General features: G+C 43.1%; 2 protein-coding genes across 4 annotated transcripts in view; both read right to left on the bottom strand.

Moving 5' to 3' along the window:
* Positions 1 to 320, bottom strand: part of stab2 (stabilin 2) — a 31,606-nt gene extending 31,286 nt beyond the window's left edge. For all 3 annotated transcript variants that reach the window (XM_023952379.2, XM_023952381.2, XM_078941624.1), the window contains exon 1: positions 183 to 320. In XM_023952379.2, the coding sequence (XP_023808147.1) occupies positions 183 to 257 (75 nt within the window). In that variant the 5' untranslated portion in view covers positions 258 to 320. The remainder of the gene's footprint in view (positions 1 to 182) is intronic.
* Positions 321 to 2,051: 1,731 nt separating this feature from the next.
* wnt16 (wingless-type MMTV integration site family, member 16) lies at positions 2,052 to 20,971 on the bottom strand. The gene is made up of 4 exons (XM_023952390.2): positions 20,752 to 20,971; positions 5,395 to 5,621; positions 4,656 to 4,945; positions 2,052 to 2,744 (listed from the first exon to the last, which is right to left on the bottom strand). The coding sequence occupies exons 1-4, from the start codon at positions 20,826 to 20,828 to the stop codon at positions 2,289 to 2,291; spliced, it is 1,050 nt and encodes a 349-aa protein (XP_023808158.1). The 5' UTR covers positions 20,829 to 20,971; the 3' UTR covers positions 2,052 to 2,288.
* Between the last annotated feature and the right edge of the window lie 2 nt (positions 20,972 to 20,973).

Genomic DNA, 20,973 nt, shown 5'->3' with positions numbered 1-20,973 from the left:
TTTCTCTACTTTCTCTACCGAGTCTAAGACAGGAAAGTGGAACTCTGGTTTTCAAGTTCCACGATGTATTTGAGATCACTTGGGTCAGGTTTTTTTTCCTCAAACCAGCAGCTGAAGGGGTGTCTGGAAAAGAAGCATCATGTTCTCCTAGGATTCACCCCCCCAGGTGAAAACGAGCTTACCTGCACAGAACCAGCAGTCGTGGTCATCCCAATTAGGAAAAAGATCAGTACCGGCGCTTTGTGGTGGACCTCCATGACTTCTGTCAGGCATCTTTTCCTGTGCGTCTCTTTTCAGAAACTCCTCTTGGCTCCTCCCCCTTTGCATCCTCCCTCCAGTGTTTCCTGAAAGCTCAGCCCAAAGAAAACTGCTGAGTGTTGAAAAAGACACTCCGGATGCAGAACTGATGAGACCATGGAGGTTCCTGGAACATTGGAACCTTCAGCAGATCCTTGTTGGATTTGCTCCTAGTTCAAACCGGGACTCTGTCCTGCGGAGCTTAATGACCTTTTGCTGGTGTGAGTCTAATACCTGTCCAGGTGAACATCACCTCCCACCCCCCCACCCCTGATTTGACCTCAGCTGTTGGGGGCTCTAAGAACCCACCCTCAGAATCTCAACGAAGTGGAGCATCTGATCTGACTCTGTAAAGGTTGTGGGTTTGAATCCATTCAAGTCCTGCCACAGACTCTAGTGGCTGAAGGCTTGGAGGGGGGGGGGGGGGGGGGGGACTAACCTAAGCACCAGGTAGTCAGACACGTTAATTTTTAGCCCACAGTTGTTTCTCCACATCTAAAGAATCCATAGGTAACATTCCTAGAACATTCTAAGACACTGGATGGTCACATGACTTTGCTACATTCACACATTGGACTGTGATGGTAAACGGTGGATTCGTCTGTAGCGCTTCACTACCTTCATTGAAGGCTCAAAGCTCTTTTCAGTCCTATTCACCCATAAACACACAAATGGCGGCTCTGCACTGAACTCTGGCACCAACATGTCACCACCGAGAGCAACATGGGGTTCACTGTCTTGCCCAGTGACACTCCCACGCATGGTGGGAACCAAACCTGCAACCTTCTGATCAGGGGTCGACCACTCTATCCTTGCACCATGGCCGCCCCATCTGATTAATTATGTTCAATTCCCTTGAGTGCCAGCGATGCCCCGCCTCCTATCCTTCATGCAGGAGCTGGGTGATCTGTTCAGGTAGACCAGCTGGCATTGGTGGTTCTGGGTCAGAGACATGTATGGGCCAGTGGGGGGGGGCGGCTGTGTCTGCAAAGCACTCTGGGTAGGAAAAAGATCTATTTACCATGGAAGGGTTCCTGTACCAAGCAACAGTGGAGACGGAACCCCCAGCAGACTGGGGTGGGGTGGTGGGTGTTATCGGCTGGAATGGGAGATCAGAAAGAGACAAAGAACAGAAGGTCTGCTGACAGATGATAAAGTGAGCGGATGGAGGAACGACAGGAAATCACCCCCATTCTGACCCCACCCCATCACCCTCTGGGGGAGTGAGACAGAGGGACAGTACCTGAATCACTGCACCAAACAGAGGCATGAAGAACTAAATGATGAATAATGATCAAGAATAGAGGAGAGAACCCCAGAGCACCATAGTTACCCCAGCTTCAACTTGTTATTGTTATTAAGTTTAATTCAAACATGAGTTAGGGTAATTATAATTATAGAATATTCAAATTTTTGGGATAGCAATATTAGTACAATATAGCATTAATCTAAGCAAGGAAATGGACCGCCCTGGCCCGGTTTATGAAACCATCTTCTCTCTGTGGAGAAATATGTGGTGGTAAGGCTTTATGAGGGCCTCAATATAGGATGGGGCCATATCATGTAAGGTCTTAGAAGTTAGCAGGAGGATCTTAAACTTGATTCTAGAATCAACTGGGAGTGCTTTGTTCAATTACCCCTCCAGCTGTGCTGCATTCACTGGCCATTGGTCCATTCCTGATCTTAAGGCGTTTCCTGCAGAAAGTGCTGCTGTAGCTGTGGATGTTCCTGAGGAAGGAAGATCTTCTCACAGATCAGATTCAGAATTCTTTTATTCGTGGAGCGTAGTAATCACTGACACGTCATTTCTGAAGTTGTCTTAAAACACGGTAGAGTCTGCTCTGCAGGACACACACATTGAGAAAACAATATGTACACATAAATAATGGTTATGGTTTTGGTTCTGAAGAACTGGTCCAGGATCTGACCTCCAGCCCATGGAGGTGACATCATCAAATGGTGACAGCAGCAGCTGCGTGCACATGTCAGGGTCACTTGCATGTGTGCATGTCATTCATGCTTTCGCAGCGCCTGCAGCGCACGTAGCAGCACCACACGAACTTGCACTCGCAGCGCTGCACATGCCGCTCCACACGGGTGTTGTACCCGCGGCCGCAGCACAACAGGCTGCAGCTGTCTGGCCCGGCAGAGGCGCGGTTGCAGCGGCGCCCCTGTGTGCCGGCAATGCCCCGCCTCCTGTCCTCCACGCAGTAGTTGGGTGATTTGTTTAGGTAGACCAGCTGGTACTTGTCTACGGGCCGGGACTGCTCCTTTCTTCGGGGCTTCTTCCTGGACTGGTTTGGAACTTGGATGCTGCGCTCGTACCGCTCCTTCAGATACGTGCCTACACGTTCAAACGGCGCCATCATCCTCCAGCAGGTCCTAACGGCACAGGAGCCAGAGACGCCGTGGCAGCGGCAGTCGGTAGACATGGTCTGCTCGATGGCCTGCAAACACAAACATTGCACAGAACTGTGAAACATCTGGAACCCACCTGTCCCAGGCGTAGAACCTCAGAGCTACTGTGGGGGGTGTAGGACTTAATTAGTCCCCAAACAGACATTGTTCCTCCTAAACTGTGTCCTGCTGATTCTAGTAGGTTCTTTTCGCACCACCACTTATTACCTGGATCTGTTTTGTGACACCAGGGAGGAGCAGTAGGAAAGAGCAGAACAGGTTGGACATCAGCCCCCCAAGAATTGAGATTTGTACCCGGCCCCCTCTTAAACTATACAGAACAGTTTTCTCCATCAAAACCACTTAAACATGGTCATTAGCACAAAGGGACAGGCAGAGACAGGCGGAGACAGATGGGGTCAGATGGAGGTAGATGGAGACAGGTAAGGACAAGTGGGGAAAGGTTGAGACATGTGGAGATAGGTGGAGACAGGCGGGGCAGGTGGATGGGGGGGGATGAGTGGGGAAAGGTGGGGACAGATGGAGATGGGTAGAGACAGATGGTGAGAGGTACAAAGAGTTGGAGACAGGTGGAGAATAGTGGGGACAGGTGGGGACGGATGGAGACAGGTAAAGAAAGATTGAGACAGGCGGGGACTAGTGGGGATGGGTAGGGAGAGGCGGGGACAGGTAAAGACAGGTGAGGACAGATGAAGAAAAGTAGGGACAGGTTAAGACAGGTGGAGACATGTGGAGACAGATGGAGACAGGCAGAGAAAGGTGGAGATGGGTGGAGACAGGTAGGGAAAGGTGGATACAGGTTGAGACAGGTAGGAACAGGTGGAGAAAGATGGAGACAGGTAGGAACAGGTGGAGACAGATGGACACAAATGGAGAATATTGGGGACAGGTGAGGAAGGATGGAGACAGTAAGGGAAAGGTAGAGACAGGTGGGGAAATATGGAAACAGGTGGGGACGAGAAGGGAAGGGTGGGGACAGGTGGAGACAGGTGGGGACAGGCGGGGACGAGTGGGGAAGGGTGGGGACAGATGGTTACAGGTAGGGAGAGTTGGAGACAGGTGGAGAATAGTGGGGACAGGTGGGGACGGATGGAGACAGGTAGGGAAAGGTAGAAACAGGTGGGGACAGATACAGACAGATGAAGACAGGTGGACAGGTTGAAACAGATAGACATCGGTGATGACAGATGGGGACAAGTGGAGAAGGGTGGGGACAGATGGTGTCCGAATGGAGAATATTGGTTACAGGTAGAGACAGGTGGGGACGGGTGGGGACATATGGAGACAGGTGGAGACAAATGGTTGACAGGTAGGGAGAGGTGGAGACAGGTGCAGGATAGTGGGGAGAGGAGGGGACAGATTGAGACAGGTAGGGAAAGGTTGAGACAGGCAGGGAGAAGTGGGGATGGGTGGGGAGAGGCGGGGACAGGTAAAGACAGGTGAGGACTGATGGAGAAAGGTAGTGACAGGTTGAGATAGGTGGGGACATGCAGAGACAGATAGAGAAGGGTAGGGACGAGTGGGGACATATGGAGACAGGTGTAGACAGGTAGGGAGAGTTGGAGACAGGTGTTGAATAGTGGGGACAGATGGAGACAGACAGAGACAGTTAGGGACAGGTGGGGACAGATACAGACAGGTGGGGACTGATGGAGAAAGGTAGTGACAGGTTGAGATAGGTGGGGACATGCAGAGACAGATAGAGAAGGGTAGGGACGAGTGGGGACATATGGAGACAGGTGTAGACAGGTAGGGAGAGTTGGAGACAGGTGTTGAATAGTGGGGACAGATGGAGACAGACAGAGACAGTTAGGGACAGGTGGGGACAGATACAGACAGGTGGGGACAGGTGGAGACAACAAGACACGGAAAGACGATCAAACTGGAGTGGAGAAGATAGGAGGCCAGGTATTGGTGGATGTGGGGGTGGAGGAGCTGACCTGACGTCCAGCCTCGCTGTTGTGCTGGTTCATGGTGCTCAGGGTGTAGCTCTCACGCCTGGCAGACGAGTTCTTCGGCAGGTTGTCGATGAACTTGCGACTGAACCAGGTTCCATACTGGATGTGGTCCGAGCAACCCCCCCAGTGCCAGCCCTCGGTCACGGAGCCCCCGCTCTGCAGCCGGGCGTCACAGCCACACTCAGACACGTTGCCCTGGCTGCAGGTCCGCGTGATGGCGTGCACGAGTCCAGCTGCCATCACTGCGTGGATGAAGGCGGTTTCTTTGGTTCCTGAACAGAGAAGAACGTCTGAGCTACAGCTCTTCAGGCGTCCTCAGATGAACCTGACATGAGGAACGTCACGTCTTTGCAGGTCTGAATGACAAAGATTCTCTGAGCAACCTGGGCTAGATGTCAGACTGACCCTCCTCAGTTGGGTTCTTGTTCCTCCATCGACATCTCACTTACAGAACCACACCAGAGTTCAGTACCTTGACCTCAGGTTTCAGGCTCTTCTTACAAACTATGCATCCTTTCTTTTAAACATTAGACTGTGTTTTCAGTCGTCAGCTGCTACGACCGTTAGGAAGTTCTGGAGCTGCTCAGAAACCCAGTGAGTTACCACAGGGGGCGGAGCAAACCCAGCTAATCATGTGATCTTCACTGATGACCAAAACGGTTGGTTGAGTTTTTGTTACACAAATGACTCCATGCTACAAGCAGAACAGAAAGGCACTGACCGCTTGTGAGCTCGTACCCAAACAAGGGCGGTTCTGAGGACGTGGAGCAGTTCCAGCGCTCGTGTCGGAACTGGTTCTGGCACTCAGCCACCGCCAGCCGAGCTCCATCTCGTAAGCTGGGCACCAGGAAGGGCTTTCTGAGGCACAGCTCCCTCTGGTGGTCGCTCAAGGACAGCCCCCTGCAGCCGGGCAGCTCTGGGACTCCAGCCGAGGTCAGGCCCAGCCCCCTGCAAACAACAGCAGCTGCCGTGAGCGTAGAACCAGCAGCTGCAGGACTTTCTTGAACAACATTTGCTGCAGGAGCTCCACCTGAGAACATTTGAGCAACGTCCTCGCAGAGGAAGGGTTTCCCACGGAAAATCATATTTCAAACAACAGCTTCTTCTATCTAAAACCATGAGTGTCCATCTGATTCTGTAGAAACAAAGTTAGATGATCAATAATCTAGAAATTGTTTATCTTCTGCTCAAGTGATTGTTTATGTTTTTCTAATAGATTTCCCTATTTGATGGCGTTTAAATGCAGTTTTCGGTAAAAAGCGGTACTGACGTCTAAAACGTCCCGCGTTACGAAAAAGTACAATATTTGAGAAAAACGCTGGTTTCTCAACAAGAAAGACGCTGGTGGACCTTACAGTAATCTATTACAACAGTAATCATTACAACACATACCAATGACTTCAAATAATAGAAATCCTACTAACTTTTCATGTGTTTCTTTCCTTTTTTTATGGCTCACAGATCTGAACTATATTCAATTTTACGCCCATCATTATTTAACTCTGTCATAAAAAAAACTGTCATAAAACTGATGACGTGAAAGTCTTTTGTCCTCCCCTGTCCCTCTGCAGCAATGGAACATTCCAGTCAACAGGAAGTCAGGAGACTCACATGTTATCTGTTTCTGTTTTGTTTTTTATTGAAAAAACATTTAAGGTTTACAGTATTGTGTTAGTTGAAAAAAAGGAATTTAACAAGTTACAATTACAACAGGTATAGAAAAATGTAAACAACAATACAAAGATTTAAATTAAATATATATATATATATATATATATATATATATATATACAATAAAACAGAAAAATACAAACTTAAATAAAAAAGAATAAAATAAAAGGAAGTGGTTACATGGGCATTGTAATGATCAATAACTTAGGGGTTTTCAAAAAGCTGCAGTTACATACGATACTTCTAAGTTCCATATCAAGTTTATTTTCCTTGAAGTTTACGGATGAAAAAAATGAGCAGAGTTCTTTATGAAATGTAAAAAATATGATTTGATTTTAAGGAATCGACATTTATGTATATAGAATTTACCCAAAAGAATTAAAACACTTCAAATAAATCCTGTGTTTTTGTTTTCTTAATTAACCCCCAATATGATGTCCTTAATAGAAAAGTGCTAAACGTGGAATTTTGAGGAAGAGCCAATAATGTAAATGAGGGGGGGGCGAACAAATTTGACACCAAGAGCCGAATTTTTTCACTGTGAGAGTCAAAGAGCCACACCACACACTGACCTGCCAAGACGTACACGCACGCACGCACACGCAGACACACACGCACACGCAATACTCAGTGATGTTTCAGGGAAGTGAGATGGTGGTGAGCCACCGACTCCTCTGAAGTCCGATTTACGACGATAAAAACTGAATATTTCACTTTTCATCCAACAGTATTTAACTGGTAATTCTTTGCATGTCAACATTCCTCTTTCAATGACACTTACACCAACAAATACACAAAAATCTGGACAGAGCATCCTCCTGGTGTCTGAATAATTCATATTCCCAATAAACACATGAAATACATTACATTTCTGGGGGGTATTCCAGGAAGCATGTTTAAACTAGTCTGACTTTGAGCCTGAACTCTGGCTGAAATCCGCCTGAACTTGCTTACTCTGGGTATGTCGGTTCCAAAAGACCGGATATGAGTTATCGTAATTACGCTCCACTTGGTAACCCTGGGTTAATGCACGTGCACAGAATACGTCCATCAAAAAAGTAACACGGCTGCATCATCAGCAAAAGAAAGAGTTTCTGCTTGGAGTAGAAGAACAGACAAAGTAAACGCACAAGTTTCTGATCTTATTTCCATTTTCCTTGTGACGCATATATATATATATATATATATATATATATATATATATATATATATATATATATATATATATATATATATATATATATATATATATATATATATATATATATATATATATATATATATATAAAACTTATCCAATTTTGCCACCGTTTATGAATTACTTCTTTTGGTAACAAATAATTGAGTTAAATTTATTCAACCTAATTTCTTACATCTATAAAACTCAATAATTGTTTATACAAGTCAAACTTACATATTTATCTAACTAAATGTCATATTGCTCCAATTCAATTAATATTTTTTCCATCTTAATTATTTATATTTCTTGAACTCTCAAATGTCTAAGTATGAGCCGGCAGATATACTCAATTTTATAACAATAAAAAGAACGGGGAAAAAATGCACGAAGTGTATAAATTGATTAAATAATTTTCCTACATTCTCATTATAGCAGTACATGGTAGGGGTGCTATATAAACTCATCATCCTCTCCCTCCCTCTCACTCATGGTGCAGAGACGTAAGCAAAGTAGGGCAAAATAACTCGACAAAACACAGTAAAACAGCTAAACGACTAAACACATTTGGTCAAAAAGCCACACTTAAATCCAATTCCGTCCAGAAAGGCAAAGGAAATGGTATCCCACAATCCTTTGCGGTGCCGATCTAACAGCAGCACCAAAGTTACACCTACTTCATTGAATTAACTGGAATGAAAGTAAAATAAATGTCTGAAAACTACGTGCTATTTTTAAGCTAACTTAACAAAAAAAATTTTTTAATTATCTTAACTGAAGCAAATAAGTAAGTTAGATCAAAGTATAAAGTTTATCTTTCCAACATCCATATGTGGTCTTATCACCCTCTCATGGTGGAAAAAGTATTATCTGAGCTTCTTCATCCACTAAATCATCTTCAAATGGACACGCCATGCTGCTTCACCTCTCTGAAAACAAACTAACCTTCAACTAAACCTGCTCCAGACCAGGTTATGTTCAGAGCATGAGTTGCCATGGTAACTTGACCTACCCTGAAACATACCTCTGTTTTTGGAACCGAAAGCTGAGGTTATCAACTTCCTTAGCCTCAAACTTACCATGGTAACTAGCATAACCTGCTTTCTGGAATACCCCCCGGATGTGTGTAGCATAAATTTAATTTTGACTTTCAGTATAACAATGTTGCTTTTATGACTTTTATTCAAAATTTATTGATTGACTCTCTGTATGTATATTATAATAATGTAAGGAGTCAGTTTGTTCATCCCTGAAGCAGTGGTACAAACACTGAGCTGCCGAATGATTGGCTGCATTGCAGAGCTGTCATTGGATACACTTACAAACAGTCAAATAGCATTGACCTCACTTCTGCTCATTGCTCCCTAACTCATGGTTTTACACCCAAGATTCCCCACTTCCCATGACTCTTAGGGGCTGAAGGCGGGGCTAACCCCCAGGGCAGTTGTAGCCTCTCTGATCGGTTCCTTTACGTGAGTGTCGGTCAGAATGGACCGATGCCTTGATTTCACTTGTTTCAAGGTAATAAACAGGGACTGGCAGACATTGAGGAGAACATCGACAGCAGCTTGAGAGCAGCTCTTTTACACACTGGGATTTTTCTGTTCTCCAAAACGTAACAAACAGATTTCAGCTCCACCATCTCTGGTTCTCTTGCTGCCTCATCAGTGACAAGCTGGGATCTCATCAGTCAGTCTCTGCATGAAAGGATCCATGAGAAAAGTGATCTGCAGTCGTTTCTGCTGCAGGTCCTCAAACCACAAAGTCAAGTTTCCGTCCAGCAGCAGCGTCACGTTCTGCTTTATTCATTTGGATTGCAGCTTCTGCTGTGAGCTCCACAAAGAAGGAAAGTGGGATGATGACCGTTTGAATGTTTGAAAAGCTTCAACTTGTTAATCAAGGAGACAATTTCTGTCACATCAGGAAGAGTTTTTCATTTTCTCCGGGATCCGTTTAGTTCTTTTCTGCCATGAACATTTTTACTGCTTCCAAAAGCTCATGATAATAAATATGATGACGTCTTTCTTTTTAGTAAAAAAGTAAGAATCTTTCCATTCTTCCAGAAACGTCCTGTGTTCATCTTTATACTCTGAATGAACTCATTTTGACCATGAGGGTAACAGTCTGCAGCACATCAAATGCTTATTTGGTTTTTCCGGTATTGGGCGTAACCGGCGTCACTTATGTGTCAGGAGCAAAACAAACACACACTGCCAAATTACTGCTATTATTTTTTATTTTTAATACCCTCTGATGGATTTGAGTGTAGTTAAAGAGGAAAAAATATGAAATGAGGCACAGTATATAGAAAATATGATGAGACGGAAAGAGCTGCGTGCTTATTGGCCGAGAGCCGCGTGTTCACCACCCCTGATGTATCCCAAAAGACATTAGAGTCAAAATACTCAAAGAAAAGATGCTCAGTTGTTTCAATGTCATCATGACAAAAAGAACAACAGTTTTCAGGAATACCAAACCGTTTTCTTAATAATTCCTTGGAAGGGTAAATACCTGAAAAGGTTTTAAAGTGGAATTGGCTTTAGGAGGGATGGGGGGTTTGAAATATTTAGTTCCTATTTGTTTCTTATCTGAATTATTAAAATATTTTTGTTATATAATTAGATAATAAGATGTAGGGAAAAGATGTTTCATTCAAATATTCTCTGATTTGATAGTTTGGGGGTTTGGACGTCGCTATGTTGTGTCCATTAATCAGAAGCTTGGGGACAGTAGGACGTCTGTAGATGTCATTATGAAACAGATCAGAAACTGATTAACAACATTTTGAGGAATGGCCTTAATAATGTTTTCAATATCTTTTCTATTCGTTAGTGAACCATATTTAGCTGTGAAATCATCCATAGACATGAGAGTGGCATCGTCATTAAGTAGATGCATTAATGACCAAATTCCATTTTGTTTCTAATACTGATGTATCTGCAGTTCCATAGAGGAGTGTTGTCTGGACTGGAATAATGTTTAGAAATGAGTTTTCATTACAGGAGAACTTGAATGGGAAGTTTCTTAATGTTGAAATCACAACTGAGTAAAAATGTGATTCCTGGCTGGAACATATTTCATTAGGAACAATAAACCAAATACTGTTTTGATTTTTAATAAATCATTTTAACCAGTTTATTTTTAAGGTGCCATTAAGGCTGTGAAATTCTATGTCTTGTAGACGTCCATCCTGGTCTTTTTTAGTTAGAGTACCTTGTTTAACATAGTGTGTTTTCTTTTTCCATATGAAGTTAACAATGATTTGATTAATAGATTGAATGGCTTGTTTAGGGAAACCTATAGAATAGATGGGATATATGAATTTTGATAAGCTTTCAATTTTGGTGGAGAATTCTAACCTTGTTAGGTGGAACGGAGGGTTTGGTGGGTGTAACCGGGGGTTTTCTATTAGTACACAGCGAGGATACTTCCATGGCGTATTCGTGGTCATGTGTCGTCATCTCTGGGTTTTTGTATGAAAAGTTGGCTTTTCCTGTGGCATTCTTATTTTCTAGGAGCTCTTAATATTGTTGTTTTTTTTTCCTTCTTTTCTTTGAAAACTGAAAGTAGAAACTTTTTCAGCAGTTTGAAAACGTGGACAAAATGGATATTTTGGGATCAGATCTAGAGCTGTGACGGTGTAGAATTTTTCATCACCGCGGTGATGAACCACCAGGGGGCGCGGTGTCGCGGTTAACCGCAGCCCCCCCCCCCAAAAAAAAACAAAACCCACAAAATCCCCCGGCGGCCGCATCGGAAATAAATACAATTACAACGTACTATTCTTTATTAACAAATAAAAGTAACAACTAACAACTACATATCTAACTGGTGAACTAACTATAGGTGTTGTAGATTGACTGTGTGTGTGAGCGCGGAGCGTCTCTTGTGTAGGAGTAGGAAGGTGCGCACACGTGTGTTGGGGGTGCGTGTTGATTCTTCTGCAGCGGACCGCTCTGGAGCTGCACGCAAGTTTCACCAGTGCTCTCTGGTACAGACATCTTCTCAGAATATTATTTATTGTCCAGTAATAAACAGACTGCAGACACTTTGTCACCTTTCTGGTAGCCGTGAAGCCTGACACCCATGAAGAACGCGGGGCAGGAGGCTCCGCCTTTGTTTATACAGATCAGTGTTGCCAGATAGAGTCACAGTTTTCCAGCCCAAAAGTCATCTGAAAACCGCCAGACCCCGCAAAAACCCGCCCAACGGGGGGGGGGGGGGGCAAAAAATAAGATCAAGTCAAATGAATTACACATTCACATCTGTGATTTGTGAATGTCTATCTATCTATCTATCTATCTATCTATCTATCTATCTATCTATGATTGGGAGAAACAACAATGTACAGCTTTTGTAGATTTTTTCAAACTGTCAGAGAGATGGAAACACGGGCGTCAGATTCACACGCAGCTTTCACTGCGGGAGTTGAAGCAGAGACTTTCTGGGACGATCTCATGAACTCAAACATGGAAACATGATTACCAAGTAGAACTCTCCAAAATATTAAACCTGATCTCTCCACATTCTCCGTGTCTACCATGCATCGATACACACAGACATGCAGCGATGAGACCATAACGTTAGCTCGTAGCTCCGCCCACACGCGACCGCGGTGTCACCTTTAAACAACGCAACTTCTAAGAGGAGGGGCGGGGCGGCAAACCCCCAACAACAGGTTAGATCAGTGTTTTTCAACCTTTTTTGAGCCACGGCACACTTTAACCTTGACAAAAATCCCGCGGCACACCAGCATCCAAAAAAATAGATAAATAAAAAAAAAGAAAAAGCTCAGTCTGTATTGATCTACAGTCCCTCCACAATCTCACATGCATTTTTGTGATAATTGTTGCAGAAAACGCTGGAAGCTGCAGCTGTTTTTTCTAAAAGATGTATTAAAAATTAAGTCAAAAGATTCAAAAACTGTTTGATGTGTGTTCGTTGTTTTAAGACGTTAAGAGAAGAGACTTATTGTACACTAAGACAGTCACTTTACTGCATCATGGGAGATGTAGTGCCCGTAATCCGCCGACCGCAGAAAGACCAGCGTCTTTGAGCTTCATGGTTTTGTTCACTTGTTCCAGTCTGATACCAGATTCTGTGGAAAGCTACACCGCTAAAGACGAGCTTTAGCTGGTATTTTTGTTAGAACTGAGAGACTTTTTTGCGCTAAATCGAAACAAGGAAGTGAATACTTTAACCACTTCTGATTGGTCAGACTGATGACATGTGATTAAGCCTTCAAGAATGATTGGTGGAGACAGTTAAAGGGGCGGGACTTTTCCTTGCACAGTTATAGCTGCAGCTAAATCGCGGTACCCCGTTATTCTTATCAAAATGTCTTTAATAGAATCATATAAACACAAAGAAAAAATAATTTTATGATATTTCATATTCTTAACTTTTCAGTGTTTTATCAGGGCCTGTTTGGATGAACACAGAGCTGATTTCCTGGAGATGGTAATTGCTTTTAGATCAGTTAATGAGGGCAATTTCTCACGGCACACTTGACCATCTCCCACGGCACACTGGTTGAAAAACACTGGGTTAGATGACAGAACCCATTAAGCGTCTCTACCTGGTGCGTTCACGGAGCTTCAGAACATAAGACTTCAACAGCCACCCAGCCTAACGTAGTCCGCTATTATATATTCATGAGGGGGAAAAACCCGCCGAACAGACCCTAAAACCGCCCAAATTATGCATACCCGCCCAAAGCCATTTTTACCCGCAAATTTAGAACAAAAACCGCCCAATTGGGCGGAAAACCGCCCAATCTGGCAACACTGATACAGATACGTAACGTTACGCTGCAAAAAATAGTTCCCACACAAAACATGTAGTGATTTCCATGGAAATCTAACAGCGCGCGTTCATGTTTGGTGTTACAGAGTGAAGGACAACAGTAATACGGGGGGGTATTACTGTTGTCCCCCCAACACAAAATCCTCCGGTGGGCGGCCGTGTTGCGCACTGAAGAACGCACGCAGCTTGTAATGGAAATGAATACAATGGAAATTAATAATTAGAAAGCAGTAAATTTGTCGTATTTCCTTGCGAGACGGAAACTTCTGTTGTAGAATGTGTGTGTGCTTCTGAAAGCGCGCGCCTGTTTGTGTGTAAAGGGAGCTGCGTGCCACGTGCAGCGCAAAGGCAGACACTACTAGTGAGAGCGCACGCCTACTAGAGAGAGTGACAGGCGCGGTGGGAGAAAAGGAGACAAGTCTGAAAGAAAGAAGGAAAGTCTGAACACAGGACTAGCAGAAAAAGGAAATTATCCGCAAAGATGAATGCGGTTAATGTGTTTATTATAGTTCCAAACACGCACCATATGCAAAAAGGAGAAAAAAAAGTGCGCAAAAAAAAGTTCGGTGATGAGGTCATCACCGCGGTGATGTGGTTATCGTCACAGCCCTAATCAGATCGCCGCAGCTCACAAAAAGTTGTCTGAAAGGAGAGGCAGTGTTGCCGGATTGGGCAGTGTCCCGTTTTTATTCTGATTTTTTGTGCGATTAATTAATCATGACCTGTAATTAATTATTCTAACATTTCAATCAAACCTAATAATTGCTGCCTTTTCATTTTAACTCATGACATCGCAGTAATAAAGTTATGACGTTTTTTTGTTAGACTGACATCCAACCTTTACTTTTACACGACCAAAACCACCAAAACATCCAGTCCAGAGTCTCTAATTCAACCCGTCAAAAAAAAATGAAGGAAAAATATTCACCACTAAAATTTAATACCATAAAACAAATGTTGACATCCCAGCAGGAAAAGACAGGAGTAATTTTAAAGTTTCTTTTAACCAGTTTAGTGAATTTGGTCATTTTGAAGACATCATGAGTTGAGACACGCGGAGGAACAGAACGGTTTAGACTGAAGAAGAAGAAGCAGGAAAAGGTGGATTGTCCCTCTAAAATGATGCTTTGTGTTCATGATTTCTAGAATACAGTATAGACCTCCTTCCTCTGCTGTTCTGTAGCCGTTTCCATGACAACATATCATGTCTGGTATCAAATAGTCAATTTATTGTGGAAAAAAACGATTTAAAAAGATCCAGATTAAAGTGCTTATCTTCTTCTTTCTCTTTCGGCTTTTCCCATCAGGGGTCGCCACAGCGAATCATCGTTTTCCACCTCACTCTGTCATGGACATCTTCTACCCTAACATTAGCCAATTAAATTAAATTATTAAATTAAAGTGCTTATAATTGATTTAATATTTGTGTCTTTCATAAGTGAACATGGTCTATTGGTTTACTTTTATCTGTTATATGACAGAGTTTGTAACAGCCTGAAACTGTGAACTGCCGTCCCTGCAGCTGCTCCTATCACACGCGTGTGTGAGAACGAGAGGGGAGGGGTAGTGGGCTCAGGCTGAAGGTGTAACGGAGCACACAGAGAGCTGCAAGCTGTTCATTGCTCTAAACTACTGTTGCCCAACACCAGGATCACCGCGTGCCTTTAGATGACTCAGCTCATGCTAATAATGTCATTCTTTATGAACTATTGCAGACATTTTGATGACGTGTCTTTATTTTCCATCAATGTTTTCTTTCTCTGCCTGTTGTTTAGTTGGTGTCAGTATTTGACATAAAGACAGCAGGTAATGCAGGAAAACAGCTGCACTTTATGACATAAGAAATAAACTATCATTATTTAGAAAAACAATCAGAACAATGTTTTTTATCTATTTCTTCAAACTAAAACGTTAAATACACTGACCAAAAATATAAACGCAACACTTTTGTTATTGCTCCCATTTTTTATGGTATGAACTCAAAGATGTGAAACATTTTCCACAGACACAAAATAACCAGTTCTCTGAAATATTGTTCACAAATCTGTCTAAATCTGTGATAGTGAGCACTTCTCCTTTGCCAAGACAATCCATCCCACCTCACAGGTGTGCCATATCAAGATGCTGATTAGACAGCATGATTATTGCACAGGTGTGCCTTAGACTGGCCACAAGAAAAGACCACTCTGAAATCTTCAGTTGTATCACACAGTACAGTGCCACAGATGTTGCAAGTTTTGAGGGAGCGTGCAATTGGCATGCTGATAGCAGGAATGTCCACCAGAGCTGTTGCTAGGGAATTGAATGTCCATTTCTCCACCATAAGCCGTCTCCAAAGGCGTTTCCGAGAACTTGGCAGCAGATCCAACCGGCCTCACAACCGCAGATCATGTGTAACCACACCAGCCCAAGACCTCCACATCCAGCATGTCCACCTCCAAGATAATCTGAGACCAGCTACTCGGACAGCTGCTGAAACAATCGGTTTGCATAACCACAGAATTTCTGCACAAAGAAGAACACAGGTGCATTTCATTGATGGCATTTTGAATACACAGAGATACCGTGACGAGATCCTGGGGCCCATTGTTGTGCCGTACATCCAACAACATCACCTCATGTTGCAGCATTATAATGCACGGCCCCATGTTGCAAGGATCTGTACACAATTCTTGGAAGCTGAAAACATCCCAGTTCTTGCATGGCCAGCATCCTCACCGGACATGTCACCCATTGAGCGTGTTTGGGATGCTCTGGATTGGCATGTAAGACAGCGTGTTCCAGTTCCTGCCAATATCCAGCAGCTTCGCACAGCCATTGAAGAAGAGTGGACCAGCATTCCACAGGCCACAATAGACAACCTGATCAACTCTATGCGAAGGAGATGTGTCGCACTTCATGGAGGCAAATGGTGGTCACACCAGATACTGACTGGTTGTCTGAGTCCCCTGACCCCCTCAATAAAACAAAACTGAAGATTTCAGAGTGGCCTTTTCTAGTGGCCAGTCTAAGGCACACCTGTGTTTCACCTGCGGAATATTGCTAAGATCAGAAATATACTTTCTAAGAGTGATGCTGAAAAACTCATCCATGCATTTGTTCCGTCTAGGCTGGATTACTGTAACTCCTTGTTAGCAGCGTGTCCTAAGAGTTCCTTAAGAAGTCTCCAGCTTGTTCAGAACGCAGCAGCTAGATTGTTAGCTGGAACTAGCAGAAGAGATCACATCACTCCTGTGTTAGTTTCACTCCATTGGCTCCCAGTTGATTCTAGAATTAAGTTCAAGATCCTCCTGTTAACCTATAAGGCCTTACATGGAATGGCCCCGTCCTATATTAAGGACCTCATAGTCCCTTAACATCCAATCAGAACACTTCACTCACTAAATGCAGGACTGCTTGTGGTTCCTAGAATTAGTAAAAGTACGGTTGGAGGTAGAGCGTTTAGCCACTAAGCCCCTGTCTTATGGAATAAACTCCCAGCTCATGTAAGAGAGGCCGACTCAGTTTCTACATTCAAAGCTAGACTGAAAACATTCCTCTTTGGACAGGCTTATTGTCAGACTAGTTAGTATTCAGAGATTATTTAACTTAATGTTAGTGTGTTTAAATTAAACTTAATTAGTTTTAATTAAACAATTAATTGTTAGCTGCTAGAAGTTGAAGCTGGGGTAACTATGGTGCACTGGGGTTCTGTCCTCTTTCCTGTTTTTACTTCTACCCTTCCTCTTCTCTATTCTTGATCATAATTTATCATTTAGTTCTCCATGCCTCTGTTTGGTACAGTGCGATTCATGTATTGTCCCTCTTTTCCTCTCCCCTCCTGGGGAGTGGGAGTGCTTCCAGACTCCAGTTGGTTCATCCGTGCTCCTGTTCCTGACCGTTTACCTCATCTCTGCTCCTGCTCCTGTCTGCTCCTGTGGTTCCTGTCTCCGGCTCGACTCGCGCCTTTGACTGTCCCGATAACCACGGCTGGATGAAGCTTGTCTGCTGGACTTTATATATGTAGTTGTAGATTTAGATAAGTTAATTCTTCTCTAAGAGTTCTGGTAAATCGCCTGTCCGTCCTGGGGGAGGATCCCTCCTTCATGTGGATACCCCTGAGGTTTCTTCGTTTTTTCCGGAATCCGTTTTTTTTGGGAGTTTTTCCTTACCGCGAAGGGGGGTCTAAGGGCAGGGATGCCAGTATAGCTTAGTCAGTTTGTTAGTTCATTTTAGTATTTTCCTATTGAACTCTTTGTATTCGTGATCCTTTTGATTTCATGTTTTACTTCGAAGCCCATCGAGACGACTGTTGTTGTGATTTTGGGCTATACAAATAAAATTGAATTGAATTGAATTGCAATAATCATGCTGTCTAATCAGCATCTTTATATGGCACACCTGTGAGGTGGGATGGATTGTCTTGGCAAAGGAGAAGTGCTCACTATCACAGATTTAGACAGATTTGTGAACAATATTTCAGAGAACTGGTTATTTTGTGTTTGTGGAAAATGTTTCACATCTTTGAGTTCATACCATAAAAATGGGAGCAATAACAAAAGTGTTGCGTTTATATTTTTGGTCAGTGTATATTGGTGCTGCTGTGTTAATGTTTCAGATTTAATATTATTTATTGATTGAATTATTTTTTTCAGCATCAAATGGTTCAGTTGGTCAAAATGTTTCTAGTTTAAATGAGGAATGACAAATTATTTTATTTCAGGCACTTTAAGCTTCTTTTCTGTTTTAGACGAGAACAGGGTTTCTGTGGCTAAATAAAGTTCATATTTGATGAATGTGGATTTATAAAGATGTTTTGTTAATGTTAAAAGATACAATTTCAGGTATACTTACACAATTTCTATAGATACTGATCTTATTCCTTATTCTCTGATCTTACTTCCGCTGCAAGTGTGTGTGTGGGGGGGGGGGGGGGGGGGGGGGGGGGACATTTTCTTTTCCTGGGGGGGCCTTGCAAAATATAATTGAGAAGCACTTCTGTAGCCATAAATAAAAAGGGCTGTTTTTTTAAAACTAAAAATTAAACTCCTAAAGCAGGAGAGCACATATGCTAAAATCAAAATAACTGATCTTTTCCTGAAGAAGCCTTAATTTATTCATCTCAGGATACCCTCCAGAATCCAGTAGGTGGCGATAGTGAACGTGAAAACTTAGAAAATGCGAAAAAATACGGTGTGGGTACCGGATGTTCTCGGGTTGCCGGATGTTCTCGGGGTCCTTCAGGGTCCTTCCAATGAGTTATATCACTAGAGGAGACATCACGTGGTTCCTCATGGGAGGAGAGCACCGCCATCTTGGTGAGGTCAAGTTTTGAAGACCAAACCACTTTTATAACATTTAATAAAGAGCTCTGTTTTTGCTTTCAATCACTTCATTATAGGAAAAAGAAGAATGGCTTGAAATTGCTTAGTTTTGTTCAGAAATACAAACTTCACGAGTACCCCTAACTTAACTAGTATTAGACTACTTAGATTTTTTCTATGTTCCTTTATTTTATTTTACTTATGTTTTTATTTATTTGTGTGTTATGTTCATTGTTTCTTTTTTCCCCTCTATTCTTTATTTTCTATGTTAATATATTATGTTTGGCAATGGTGACTGATCTTCGAGGCAATATTGATTACATCGTTATTGTTCGTTGTTAACGTTAATGTCATTGTTAATGTATGATACCGCAATTGTCAATAAAGTTTTAAAAAAAACTTAGCGACGTTAACTCATTGGTCGTGGCAACTTACAGCCAATCAAATAGTGTGACGTCATCATTGGTCGAAGGACCCCGAAGGACCCCGAGAACATCCGGCAACCCGAGAACATCCGGTACCCACACCGGCAATTACATTTGACGTAGAAGAATACGTGGGCCGAGCACAACGCGTTTAACCCCGCCCACGTTAAGCCACGGCTCAGTCTGCACACTGCAGCCAGGGTTTGTTGGTTCCACCCGCTCTTTAATGTCAAACTTTGTGATTACTGCTAAAAAGCGCGTCTTCTGAAGGTTTAAGATGTCTAAAGGCTGAAAATGATACTAGGAATGCAGTTAGGCTGAGATCTCTGAAACTACTGTAGAACCAAAAAAAGACATTTCAAGCACATAAACTGTCCTATAAAATAACATTTTAAATATTTAGTGCCACAAAGTGTTTTACAGAGATTGAACAGCTATTTCACTAGATTAGTAAAACTTGAAGGTGCATCCATATGTAAACTGGGTATTTTTAGTCTTTGATAGCAAAAATGCTTAAAACCTTGATTGGTTTCAGCAATCAGGTGCAATTTCTTTAAAGAAGTGCCAATCTAACCCTTGAAAATAAGATTAGAAACAAACTTGTCTGTAATTGCGAGCAACTGACTACACCCCTACTTTTAGTTAACCCAGCACACGCTGATAATTCATCATTCCTTCATCTTCTTCCGTTTGTTCCCTGTCAGGGTCACGGGGCTGCTGGAGCCCATCACGGCCACTTGTGGGTGAAGGCTGGGGACGTCCTGGACAGGTGGTCAGTATGTCACAATCACACACACAGTCACACCTAACCTTCCTGACATTCTTATCACATGTCGTTCCTTCCCATTTATAAGTTCATTATTTCATGTTTGCCATTTATTTAGTGTTCAGATCTGACCTGAAGTTCAACAGGAGCCATTCATTTCCTGTTTTGCTCTGACTGTTAGACTTTCGATCAAATGAAGAAGTCAATAATAATGGATGATTCATGGATGGTTTTTTCTTGGGTCTGGTGGCCTTTCAATAACTTTTGGGCTAGAAAACCATGACTATCTGGAAACACTGATAGAGATTTTTTTTTAAAAGTGGTCAAATGAAAAATAGTTTTCTGAGCGGCTGTAAAGAGAGGAAAATGTTGCTAAAATTTTCTAAACGGGAAAAGAACAGAATCAAAGAAACTCAAAAGGAAGAAAAAGAAAGTCAAGGACGAGAAATAGACAGAAAAAGAGAGTAAAGGCAAATAGAACATGGAAACTTTTTTCATTAATGTCACTCCATAAGGGCAGGTTTCTGTTGGATTATTGCTTCATTTATCTTCTATAGTAAAACCCGACAAATGAAAGAAAAGACTGAAAATCCTGATTTGTTCCTCAGTGAGCAGGTAACAAATGAGTCCATTTAATAAATTCAGTTGTATTTTTCAATGTTCATCAGAACATCAGTATTCTAAACATTGAGTCTGTCTGAATTGGACCAACGAAAAGTTTTTTGAAGGCTGCTGCTATTCTCGCGTTTTTGCGTGGAAACAGTAAAACGGGAATTATTGTTTGACAGCTGCGTAGTTCAACTGGACGCATGTCCACGTCCACGGATGAAACCAGGCCGCGTGGATCCGGCCCGCTTTAGGGAGAAGACAGGAGCTGTTTAAGGCGCGCGCTTCTGACGCAGAGGACAACACCTGAACTACAGGTACTTACATCCAGCTGGCCCCGCAGATTAGCGGGCACACGCACGCGAGCAGCAGCGTGAGTGCGCACACGCCCCGCGTGTCCATCCCGCCTTATCAGAACTCCATGAGTCAGACTTCCATGCTCAGTTCATCCCGCAGCGCCTGCGTGAACACCCGGGTACCGCTCGGTCTGTGCCGCAGTCAGCTGCACTCCGGGCTCCAAAACGGACCAGGACCAGACTGGCAGACC

This window comes from Oryzias latipes, chromosome 23 (assembly GCF_053564925.1).
Source record: "Oryzias latipes strain Hd-rR chromosome 23, Olatipes_Hd-rR_3.1".
Taxonomy (NCBI): Eukaryota; Metazoa; Chordata; class Actinopteri; order Beloniformes; family Adrianichthyidae; genus Oryzias; species Oryzias latipes.
Note: the sequence above shows the minus strand (reverse complement) of the source record. Positions and strands in the feature narration are given on the sequence as shown.